The following is a 13,240-nucleotide window of genomic DNA, read 5'->3' on the forward strand; positions in this document are numbered from 1 at the left end:
TAAATATGTTTCCCTGGATTATTATAATTGATACACCTATGACGGTGAAAAAGAAAAACAACAGCAATCAATAATAATTAATCAATGAGTCTAAAACGCTGGATCAGAATGTACCCATATTAGCAACAAATATGACTTATCGTATTAACTGTGGATAAGCAATGTACCCCTGATGGTAATCAAAGGGTTAACACGACAATATTAATTCGTAGAATCAAGCATCATTAACCAAGATCATTATGACATTCGTTGCATTTTAATGGTACTTATTATTTTACAAACCTTTTCTTCAAAAACTCGTATAAAACGATGTAAATATCCGCAATCGACAATACAATAAACCTATACATTTATGGAATAGTTGTTGCATAAGATATTATCCCACGATAATTAGTTATTTGTTGTTTTTTTTTAATTTCACGCAAAGCTACACGAGGGCTATCTGCGCTAGCCGTCCTTAATTTAGCAGTGTAAGACTAGAGGAAAGGCAACTAGTCATCACCACCTACCGCCAACTTTTGGGCTACTCTTTTGCCAACAAATCGTGGGATTGACAGTCACATTATAACGCCCCCACGGCTGAAAGGACGAGCATATTTGGTGTGACGGGAATTCGAACCCGCGACCCTCAGATTGCGAGTCGAGCGCCCTAACCACCTGGCCATGCCGGGCCCTGTAATTAGTTAAATGTGTGTTATTACGTATGTCTTGTTGTAGAAATATTTCAAGCAACACAAGATATAGTTTATTTTATTTTTTACTGATTTCACATTATTCGATTTCATTTCGTAGAAAGACAGTTGTGACATTGAAAGGTCTTCCTGAAACAAAATGACGTCAACCAAATATCAATACGTAGTACATTCCTCATATTTCTACAGAACGTTAAAGTGATTGTGCAAGAGCGTTTCTTTGTCAGATGTGAACATTTATCTTTAAATTAACACTGTTTGAAATGTTATTATTAAAAACACGTATACTGTCCTGAATCACGATCTTTGAAACTGTGGGTTGTCCATCTTTTTTATCATAAAACATATTCTTATGAGGCACAAACTATGGTTTGTTCATTTTTTTTACACAAAACTTCCTGTGATTTGTTCTAATTATTATAACATATCACATATATATGAATTGGGAAGCAACTTAAAAATTACTGTATGACGTTCATTTTACCCAACTTTACTAAAAGTATTCTATTTATGATGTTAATTTTGGTATAAGTTCATTCTATAACTCGTGTTAAAAACAGAATTTAGAGGTATTGATCACGAAAGGTGTTTAACAGTAATCAAATGACCAATCCATGTCTCATTAATTACAGCCCAAAGAACCATAACTGTCTGTTGCTTTGACAACGTCATTAATGTAAACTGCCAGCCAATACTTCTCCACTTGGGAGGTTATGAACGCTACCCACTACCGCTCGAATGTCGTCCATAGTAACAATTTTACTCTGTGCGCGGGAACGCATAATATCTTGTGATTCATTCCAGTCGGTTGAATCGCTCAATTTACTTTCCAAACTCATGTTATTTTCAGGAGCTAATCCCAAACATGCCCGAAGAATATTTTCTATGCACTTTCTTTGTCTGTAGAGTGTGTTTATTACGGGAGCCTTACGGGTCATTAGAGGAACTTTACACAAGTAACCCAGAACAGACAGAACACTGTTGAAAGACTGGAACTTAAGGGAGTCTCCCACTCGAAAAATAATTCTCTGGCACAGCTCCGTCAGTATGATCAGATCAAGAAGTATGGGACTGGCCAGCAGGAAGTCTTTACACGTGTTGTAGACAACGATGGTGTTGAGACCTTCGATTCCAAGTTCTAAGTGATACTCGGCTCTACTGAATACCTCTGGAATTTGGACATTCCCATCCTTCTGTAAAACATTCAGCACAATTGAAAACATTTTGTTATCTCCAGAGACGTTAAATCAGTATTTATTTTCCATGTTTACAATGGGAAATCGACATAAAAATCACTTTTAAACAAACTAATTTACAATACACTAATCTTCATAACAAAGATTAACATTGGTTAGATTATTACATTTTCTCTAACTCAACAATAAAGCCTTTAGTCCAAGAAATAAAGATATTTTAAAGAGAGAGGGTGACATTGAGAAAATTAGGATAGCTGAAATTTGTCACAAACTTATTATGTGGAATACACTATGTAACCTATCCAGAGTCCCTAAGAATCCGATCCATACTTACCCATTACTGTAAATTGGAAAATTTTGTCTCTTTACAAATATAATTCGATGTCTCAAAAAGTGAATGATATATATAATATATAATGATGAAACAAAATATACAGTGGGACATCAAAACACATTTATTATATTGCTTTTTCTTGTACTTTATTTTCATTGTTTTCACGTATATATAAAAAAATCAGTGATGAAGATAAGGTTTTTACAATTAACTCTCAGAAGCTCTTTAACAAGATAATATGTGCACCCCAAAGTCATGCTTAGCTCAAATCATACTTCAAGTATGAATTAACTCCACGTTAACGTTCTTTGTTTGGTGATGTCTCATTGCGAAAATATACAAAATTATCCATCACATTTTAAATAGGCATTGTTACAGGAAAAAATATACTTGCAGGTGCAACTTTTACCTTAGATCATGGCCACCTTCTTAATAGCATTGTTTGGCTAAGATCAATCCAGTATACGGTGAAATCTTGGACAATCACGTCCAATATGAAATGTCACACTATAGCATTCTTTTCGTGTATAAAATATTGGTTGTGAAACCATCTTGAGCCGACGAATTTGGGTTGGAAACTTGAACGTGTTTCTTTGATTTAAAGAGACTTTATAGCAGAAATAATTATTGATTTGCATTTGAAAGTAGAAGAAAAGTAAAAATATTGACTTCTATTAAAATGACGTAAGATAAAGATAAAATAACAGTCAAATAAAAAAAACAAGAAACCTCATAAACTAAGCACTTTCAAAGGATGAACCTTCGTTCTCAAGGGGATGAACTGAATATTAACCAAAGCATGAATGCTGGACGTTTGCAGTTAAATGTATATATTTAATTCGTATAAGGGATGACAGATGTTTAAGACATCGCAAGCGGAAAAAGCATCAGTTCTCCATTTCGTTTTATCAAGAAGTCTTAACACAAAACGATATAAGTCCTATAACCCGAGCGTTTTCGAATTGTGGACCTTTCTTCTTCAGGGGCCCTTGCTTTGTCATAAGTTCCTCGGTAGGTCAGTGGCGAGTTTACGGAAATACAACGCTGAAATCCGGGGTGCGATTTCTTGCAGAAGACAGGGACATTGTGTAGCGATGCGATAAAATAAAATTCAACACCAAATTTTATAATGGAATATTTCCGTGGCAGTTCATTCTGTTTCAGAGTTTATTAAATTCGAAGTGAAATTGCATTTATTTGATAATTTTTGAAAATAAAATAATTTCAAGTAACTTTCAACTTTATATGCCTTTCACTAATTGCGTTCTGGATAAAAACATCATGGAAGGTTGCTCAACTTCTCAAGCTTCCAGTGGCTTAGCGGTAAGTCGTATGGTTTATAACGATCAAAACTGGGTCTCGATGTCCATGGTGAGTACAGCACAGATAGCTCATTGTGTAACTTTATGCTTAATTACAAACAAACAAAGACTTCCCTAATTTTAATTTCCCGTATCTATGTTTGGCGTTTCCTTTTATACACGACTTATGTGGATCTAAGTATCTCTCCCTCCCCCCCCCAGTGGCAGAGCGGTATGTCTGCGGAATTATACTGTTAGAAACCGGGTTTCGATACCCTTGGTGGTCAGAGTACAGATAGCTCTTTGTGTAGCTTTGTGCTTAACTACGAACAATCAACCAACTAACTAAGTATCTTAATTAAAAAAAAAGTTTAACTTTCATGAGTTCCTTTACTTACTGAACAGGAGCATTCTTCAGGTCCTGTACCAGAACCCATTGTTGTGTTCATCTCCAAGTTTCCCTTGTAATGGTCATTTGCGCCGCATTGCACGTTAGTGGTTGAAAAAATTGTGCTTTTTTCTACCTTATTTTGCTGGACCACAGAATTCACTCTGATACCAGCGGATGTCAGGAAGTCCAACATTGAACTCTCGGTTAATGTCTGAAGTGATTGGATTCTATCCCCGACAATGAAAACTTTGTGTCGTTCAGCGAGCTCTATGCATCCAGGAACAAAAGTATTTTGCGATGTGCCGTTGATGAAAGAACACTGAAAAACAAATGTTTCATAAGAAAAATACTTAGTATTTTTTGACGTTCGATGTACTAGGTATTACGATCTTCACATAGAAACTAATTAAAAAAAAAATATAACATCAAATCAATCATTGGAAGAAAACGATTCCCAATAAAGATCGTAATTTATGTGAAAACGAGTGTCGTCAGAATAACAATTGTAACACTGATGTGACTATTTTTCTTATACATACAAATATAAAGATATGGTCTGCATATCCTGATGGTTAGGGCGCTCGATTTGCAATCTGCAGGTGACAGGATAGCTTTTTTCAGCCCTGGAAGTGTCAGAATATGACTATCAATCTCACTATTCGCAACTAAAGAGTATCCCAAGAGTTGACGGTGGGTGGTGTTGACTCTGCCTTCTATCCAGTCCATCACCTCAAAATTAGGGGCTGCTAATACAGATACAATTCGTGAATTTTTGCGCAAGGCTTAGCATGACCTGGTGATTTGGGCGTTCGATTCGCAATCTGCGAGTTCAAATCCCGTCACAGAACTTACTCGCCCTTTTAGCTACGAGGGTGTTATAATGTGAGGTCAATCCCACTATTCGACTAGAGAACTCAAGAGTTGGCATTAGGTGGTGTTGACTAGCTGCCTTTCCTTTAGTTTACCACTTCAAAATTAGGGATGGCTAGCGCAGATAGCCCTCGAGTAGCTTTGCGCGAAATTCAATAAACAAACAAGTATAAAGAAACGGTACTCTTAAGTTCTTTCAATAAAATATATCAAGTATGTTAAAAATAAGTGTAATGGAACCAAGTTTGCGTTCTTAGAACCAATTCTTAGGCGTAAACACGAAAACAATATCTAAGGAGATTCGTCTAGCTTTAATATGTTGAAAGAAGTCACGAATAGAATTTAGCTTTTTTATTGGAGGAACTGGGGAGTGAAGATTGTTTTACATATAAGTCGCTTCTTAAACTTGGGTTTTGATAGTTTATTATATTTGAACGTTACCAGATACCTAAACTCCTAAGACATTTAACAAATCTCATTTTGTAGCTGATGTTTGGTTCTATGTTTATGTGTATGTGTTGTTTGGTTCTGTATATGAATCAGAAATAATAATGTAAAGAGAATGACTTTCTTTTTCTCTTCCAGTATTTAGACAACCATGAATTATAGTTTTTATATGTTTTCATGAAATAAATTTGAATTATAAACTATTTTATAAGCAAATCATTTAGTCTTTACACGCAATACACAAAAACATAACCAATAATGTGACATACGTCAAAAAAACACTTTATGTTTTAAGGCAAATACAACAGACGTTACACAATTTTAATTTAATCCAAAAATTGTAAGACAAAATATTTCCAGAAATATTAATAGTAAGTTCGAAAGGAAAGTTTCAAGAACCGACAGAACTTAATTACTGATTTTTGTAATAACTACATCGTGCTATCGTTCTCTTTCGTTATTTTTAAAGCGAGAAGTGAAATTCTGAAAACAGAAAATAAAATAAGCCCATTGTTTTTTTGTTTTTTTTACTCTTTTGAATTTGCTATCAATCAAATAGAGCTCCATTTTGGAATAATATCTGGATGTATAAAAGTGAATTTTATTGATTAGACTTTAGGATGATATGAATTAGAAATCACAATACAAGGTATTCGAAAAGTCTGGAACCAAAGGCACTTCAAATGAATTTTATAGAATGTGTTCCACATGATGTCCTTGTAATTCGAAACAAGTTTGGATTAATAGCAGGATCAAATCGACTTTCTCGTACTTTAACACGTAACTGAAATTAAGAAAAGCTGCAAATATTCTATGGTTCCACACTTTTCGGACACCCGTATTAGTTTTAGAAAATCAGATCATGCATTGTTTATCAGTCACCTGAATAGAAGGAGTCGGAAATTAAGGCCACTAATAATCGTTATTTATGATAAAAAACAGTAAACAATCTTGAAAAACTTGCTTTTAAACTTTAAAGCTCTTTATGACTTTAATAAATTTTATAGTGATCATAATAGAAGTATCCAGTATAATAACAAAACAACGTTACAATTGGATTGTGGATGTTCATAAACGCCACGCGAAGTCTCATGAATAAATATTGTAATAAATACACATAAAATATGTTTGTTTGTTGTTGTTGTTTTTTCAGAATTTTTACAAAAAGCTACAAAACAGTTTATTTGCATAGCTGTCCCTAACTTTAACTTAATAGAAGAAAGACCGCTATTTATCCATACCCACCGCCGACTCTTGGACCATTCTCATCTAACCTAATAATGAGGTTTCACAATCACTCTGATAGCGCACCCATGGTCCCAATGTGGGAGCGCGTTTTTACGGTAACGGGCCGCAAATCATAACCCCCAGACTCAAAATAAATGTTATTTTAATAACAAAAAAAACGGTCCATTTAATTTTCATTGGGATACTTAAAAAATGTTTTGTTTGTTTGTTTGTTAATTAAGTTACGTGCAAAATTACACAAGTCTATTTGTGTTAGCTGTCCCTAATTTTGAAGTGATAGACTAGAGAGAAGGCAGCTAGTCAACACCACACACCGCCAACTTTTAAACAGCTATTTCACTAACGAATAGTGAGATTGACCGTAACATTATAATGCCTCCACGGCTGAAATAGCGAGCATGTTTGGTGACGGGATCGATCCCCCGAAACGCAGATTGAAAGTCGAGTGCCCTGACCGCCAGGCCCAATTAAAAAAATATTCCAAACCAAGTTATACATATTATGTTTATTTTGTGTTACATGCTAGTCATACTCTAAGAAATTAAATCTATTTTTAGTTCATAATGCTACGCTTTTTTAGTCGATTTTGTCTTTTTTAGTCTTATTAATTGAACATCTTGGTAACAGCGTGCTTGAAATACATTCAGATAGATTTAAACATTTGTTAATGAAGTTTGACACAAATGTATAACATTAATTTAAACAAATTATAAAGTTTGGTAAAATGAGGGTAATGTCAAAGGTGAAGCCGATATATCTCAGCAAATGGAAACGGAGTAAACAGTGATTCTCTGATGCATATATTTGTGTTAATTTAGATCGCAGCATGGCTATAATCATGTTTTGTCTTGTTTCTACAAATGTTTAAAATAATCTGAGCTAAACTCTAAGGTTATGTGTTGTAAGTGATTTTTCATTTTGCACTACTAGAAGAAACAAAGAGCTTGAGCAAATATTTCCTCCTTCAATTGCAACAAATAATATTATGCTAATTAATTAAATTTTAACAATTTTTTTGAAACCAGACAAACAATATGGAATGTAAATGTGGTAGTTTTCAACTATTCTCAGTCACTACCTGCTGCCCCCCCCCCCCCGGTGGCACAGCGGTATGTTTGCGGACTTACAACACTATAAACCGGGTTTCGATACCTAACACAGATAGCCCATTATGTAGCTTTGAGCTTAACTTCAAACAAACAATCACTACCTGCTATATTATTAAACATTCATACATTCTAGAATGTGATATTAAAATTCATGTGCAATGTACTTACTCCTTCCAAAATACTAGCAACGGCAAAGAGGGTTGAAGGTGCTATTGCACAAGTGTTCTTTTCAATAGATTTCAACAGATTATCTGCTGTATCATTTACACCATCAATGACATCGTTATTTTTTTCTTCATTGGCTATCCAAACAACAATGATTTTGTCAAGAAGTTTTTGCGTTTTGAAGTCGTTAATATCCTTCCGAATCTGGGCCATCTGCTCTTCTCTGGTACCGGGGATTATATTATCTACAATAATATTTTCCTTTGACGGAAGAAAGTCTCGGTTTAAAATAGACTTGCGAGGTTTCATCTGCTTCATTTCGTGATGAAGTTGGTGCTTTAGGTCATTGTTTATTGTCTCAACTCGCTCCAGACTCTCGGATAGATTTAAAGAACACAAATCCCAACCGTCAATGATAATGTCATTTGGATTTACCATCGGTAACAAATCCTTCAACGGTACGTTGACTTCATTTCCATCATTGGTTAGGCCTAACATCACAGTGGTCGATTGAGTAATTGATCCGACATAATTTACATGTTCTCTCTGACTTCCTTGATCTTTGTTTATTAAACCTAACTTATTGGCTAACACGGTTGCTGTAACTGTTGTCCCAGTTTCAGTTCCCCATCCAACTAGCATAATCCCGACCTTAGGGACTTGCAGATTTGTGCGGAAAGTAAATTTGGTGGTGCGAGGATGTACGTGGAATATGTCTCCATGAATACGAACTTCAGTGTTCTGATAGCCATAGACAGCTTCAATGTAGGAGTCAGTGTACTGAATACGGGAACTATGAACTTGTATTTTAGGCATGCTGAAGAAATAAATGAAGTTCATTCGTTTGAAATATAAACTACATCAATTACTATAAATACTAAAATTAACATTTAATAAAAGGTTTCTATTTGGCTTTATTAATTAGTCACGAGAAGAAAGTGACTAAACTAATCCAGATTAAAATGTTAAAATCCTATAGAAAGAAGTAAATATTTTCAATATAGAATATCAACACTATTCTTTATTATTCAATTTTAAAAACATAACAAATTTCAATGTTAGTATTACTTTGCATTAGAGAGAGAGCTGTCATACTGCAATAATACGATTTATTCACTTCCTTAATATTATATTTATAATCCAATTTTTTTCATTATTATACAGTATGACATCATTGACAAGCATTGAAGCAGTATCAAAAAGGGCTAGAATTTAGTTGGAAAAAGAATAGGTTTTCAACGGTCTTGTAATAATAGACTTGTATTTTAACATATGCATAACACGTTGTTAACAACTTACCTTAAATTATGATCTGTTATGTAGCTTGACTTAATGGTAGTTTTCAAAAATCAACAAAGCAGAAAAGTATTTTTTTCAAAACTGATTAATTTTAAACACTGAAACGACGTTTACTTCAAGATGTGTCTGGTTAGAATGTCTGATAATAAGTGATTCTCACGTTTTGTTCGCTCGGTTAGTCAGAGCCTGAAAGCTTACTTATCTCTATTTTTAACCAACACATTGCTTTGTTCCTGTGTTGACGACTGACTAAATTGTTTGTTTGAATGTGATAGGATGGTTTTGCAAAAATAAAAATGCGTCCAGTATCTGTAGCCTCACACAACTCTCAACAACACTGTTTTCTGTGTGTTGATGGGCGTGAGTTAGGTGATATAAAAAACTGCTTTGTTTCGTAATATCGGGCGAAAGATAACACGAAAATAATATTTATGGCCTTAGTAAAGCAGTCGTAATGATATATAATTTCAAAACCACCCAGCATAGATAAACAAAACCTAGTCCCTGTATTCTTCTTCTTTATGTACTCTGTCTGATAGATATACTTTATTTATCCGTAGCTTACGAGTTCGTATTTGCACTTTACTCTTATTTGTGCTTTACTTCAACCTTTGTATTCTATTTTTCCCATCTGTCTTTTTTATTTATAGGATTCAACATAAGATTATTTACAGTAGATTATCTTATTGCACCAAAGTATTCCTTATGATCTTGAAGGTCATGATAAACCTGAAATAAAATTTCTTTAGAACCAGATTACTTTCGAAAAACAACAACAACAACGATAAAAACTTAAAATAGAACAGTGAAGAATGTAAAATATCCATTTATTAATTCCGATGGAAAATTATTCATAATTTTGCACTCAAAGAACCTCGTTTTCACAGTAAAAGTAAAAAGCTTAAATATACATTATTAGTGCTATAGCCAAAAATAACTTTCAGGAGAGGGGGGTGAGCAAACGAACCAATGATTGTGTTTATGACCTGGTTGAATTACTAATTATACCAAGTAATTCTCATACCTTGCTTTAGTGTGAAGCAAGAGTGATTAAGACATCAATGAGGAGTATTGCGTGCTTGCATCAAGATATTTTTGCAATCACAGAAAATATTTCAAGGTAGAAGCTTAGTAGGTCCGTCTATGAATATAATTGGCATAATGTTAGAAAAGAGAGGAGGTAAAAGTCAAGGTAATTATTATTAAAACCTGAACACTTCCAATGATATATCTTATACATAAATCTATGCAAATAAAAGAACAATGTATGTCAATTAGTCCGTGCGTGTATGCTCACATGGAAACCCAATATGTCTATTGACTAATTGCACAGTAGTATTTTTACGTTTATACAAGTTCAAAAGTGAACAACATTTACAGCATTAAGTTTAAGGACAATCACTTCAGTAACCTAAACAAACACGCAAGGAAACACATTAAGTTAATCCTTTACTTTTCCATTGTTTATAAATAACGCAATACCATTACATCTCAATACAAATTCCAACAGGTGCCTAAACATCGACAATTAGGCATAAAATATTTGGTGCTAGTGAACCCAATGCTTTGCTAATACTGTAAGGGAGTGTTGATGAAGTGAAATAGCGACAAAAACTAGAACATTTGGTTTGGTCTTCACTTTACCTAGTCTACGTTGAAAACGAAATAAATATATAGAAAAATTAAGGCAATATCTTTACTGGATCTCTAAAGATCTTGCTTATTCTAGCAGCATTTCTCCCACTAAAACATAATAACTGGCTACTCTACTTATTAATGTGGCTGCCTGGTAGATAATAGTGATTTCACTTCAAAATTACGAATCCCCCATTATAAGCGCGTGTTTTTTAGTTACTTTCAAAGCGTATCTTTGGTTAACTGGCTGTTGGAATATAGCACAGTCCTCAGAGCAACTGGTATTACTATATTTGATATTTGCCTGTTTCTTCCACTGGGTAAGATCGAAGTAGTGACATATTTCGTTATCTATTGTTGTCTAAATCGCTTGTTATATAAACAACATAGAATATTAAAAATATTAATCACATAGATATAATTAAATTCATTTTTATATAATACATATTTTATATAGCTTTTATATAATAACAAGATATGCTGGACCAATGTATTGTCGAAACATGAATGTGGAGCCATATCTTTGGTGACTTTTTAATATGATGTCGTTCAATTTGTTTGCTTGTGTTAAACACAAACCTATACAATTGGCTATCTGTGCTGTACTCGCCACGAACAACTGGGGTCGACGTCGTTTAATATATTATATTCAGGAGTACTTCAGTTTCTTAAACGTAGGTGTCCCATGCAAAGATAAGAGACAATGGGTGTCATCTTACATTAACAATTAGACCACAATGAAGAAGGTATTCTTGTTTAAAAGGAATAAAGAGATAAATAATTAATATAATGAAGAAATGTTTTGTATTTGATCATACTAACGAACTATAAATACGTTTATGATAGGTGTTACAGCGTAGAAATTGGTAATAACATTGTTACTTAAATACAAAGTGAATGATGGTTACTAATGTTTAAGGTAAGTTATTACCAGAACACAAAAAAAACCATGAAGATTTGCTTAGAAATGTACTAGTACAGGAAAGCAAATTTGTAATATTTATTTTTCAAAGAATTTGTTTATTTGAAATTAAGCACAAAGCTACATAATGGGCTATCTGTGCTCTGGCCACCGCGGTTATCGAAAGCCGGTTTCTAGCATTGGAATTCGGCAGACATGCCGCTTTGCCACTTGTGAACATTTTTAGACTCATAAAATGGCTCTGAGTTGTTAGTTGTTTTTTTTTTTTTTAAATACAAACTTTTAGCTCGTAGCTCCATCTCTTGGCCAATTTGTGATCTAATTACAGATTTCCTCTTGTTCTAAGCAATACTACATAATTTATTAATAAATCCGGTACTATAGAAAGAAGCAAAAACGTTCAGGTTTCGAATATCCAATAAGCGATTTGTTTGTTTGTAGTTAAGCACAAAGCTACACAATGAATTCACATTTGATGACGAGGAATCCACTTGGAGACTAATAATGTTTGGAGACGGCTTGAATGGGCAATGAAGAAAAACTTTAAAACAAGTTTAACATAACAGCAAGTGTACAACGTTTCGACAAGGTTTTGTCATCATCAGGTACAAGTAGTTTACACTGATACAGATATGTATATATATATATATATAGTATGAAACAAAGAAGTCACATGACCGGATATTGTAGAACCAAACATAAACAAACGAAAAATCAAGGAATCCATCTTAATTGAACAAAACATCCCTACTCTAAACCAACACCCTGGGGTGTCAAGACATTTCGTCTAAGTCGTGCAACAATATCCGGTTATGTGACTTCTTTGTTCCATACTGTATATATATATCTGTGTCAGTGTAAACTACTTGTACCTGATGTTAACAAAATCTTGTCGAAACGAAACGTTGTACATTTGCTGTTATGTTAAACTTATATTATCGTTTCTTCATTACCCACTCAAGCCGTCCCCAAGCATTATTACACATTGAACTATCTGTTCTGTATCGAAACCCAGTTTTTAGCGTCATAAGCCATCATACCTACCGCTGAGCTACTGGGGAGCCACTAATCGTTTGTTTCGTTTAGACTCAATAGATGGAGAAAAGATTAAGAAAAAATATGTGGAAGTTAAGTTATCTCTCAATAGATGGAGAAAAAATTAAGAAAGAAATACTTGGAAGTTAAGTTATTTCTCAATAGATGGAAACTGTACTGAACTACTATTAGAAACCTTTACTTAAAAGACAATAGAAGTAAGTACTGTCACTACCTTATATTTACACAACAAATACGTCCTTATGCTCGTCCAATAACTATCAATTTAAATCTCTTTGTGTTCATTCCAGAATGAAAGATGCATAATTTATTCTTATTTCATAATTTTTTATGGTGGTTGCGAGATCGTTCAAATTTTCCGGACCCGAACAGAAATTGATTACTGAAGACAAGAGATAAAATATAAAGTTTTCTCTTAGGAAACGTTTGGTAACTATTTGGACGTTATAAAAATTTCGCATATGAAAGTTCGAAATTTTCTGATACACAAAAGTATTTTTAATGTTAAGATAAAAATTACTTTGCCTGACAGCTAGGTAATATGTGAAAAAATTGCCCGCCGAATTTGTATATAA

The 13,240-nt window shown here is 33.7% G+C and overlaps 1 protein-coding gene across 2 annotated transcripts; it reads right to left on the bottom strand.

Moving 5' to 3' along the window:
- Positions 1-741: 741 nt before the first annotated feature.
- LOC106470700 (inositol-3-phosphate synthase 1-B-like) lies at positions 742-9,385 on the bottom strand. 2 transcript variants are annotated; one of them, XM_022399338.1, is made up of 4 exons: positions 9,053-9,385; positions 7,757-8,570; positions 3,922-4,233; positions 742-1,882 (listed from the first exon to the last, which is right to left on the bottom strand). In XM_022399338.1, the coding sequence occupies exons 2-4, from the start codon at positions 8,567-8,569 to the stop codon at positions 1,364-1,366; spliced, it is 1,644 nt and encodes a 547-aa protein (XP_022255046.1). In that variant the 5' UTR covers position 8,570; positions 9,053-9,385; the 3' UTR covers positions 742-1,363. The 2 variants fall into 2 exon arrangements, with proteins under 2 accessions (XP_022255046.1, XP_013786720.1); XM_013931266.2 differs by having other exon boundaries at positions 742-1,885; positions 9,053-9,380.
- Between the last annotated feature and the right edge of the window lie 3,855 nt (positions 9,386-13,240).

Source organism: Limulus polyphemus, unplaced genomic scaffold (assembly GCF_000517525.1).
Source record: "Limulus polyphemus unplaced genomic scaffold, Limulus_polyphemus-2.1.2 Scaffold4169, whole genome shotgun sequence".
In the NCBI taxonomy this organism is placed as follows: domain Eukaryota; kingdom Metazoa; phylum Arthropoda; class Merostomata; order Xiphosura; family Limulidae; genus Limulus; species Limulus polyphemus.

Excerpts from the sequence above, each read along its gene's own strand:
- LOC106470700 (XM_013931266.2), bottom strand. The coding sequence starts at position 8,569 with ATGCCTAAAATACAAGTTCATAGTTCCCGTATTCAGTACACTGACTCC. Across the intron at positions 4,234-7,756 it reads TTGCTAGTATTTTGGAAGGA|TGTTCTTTCATCAACGGCAC; the intron begins GTAAGTACATTG and ends TTTGTTTTTCAG. Across the intron at positions 1,886-3,921 it reads CTGAAGAATGCTCCTGTTCA|AAGGATGGGAATGTCCAAAT; the intron begins GTAAGTAAAGGA and ends AATGTTTTACAG.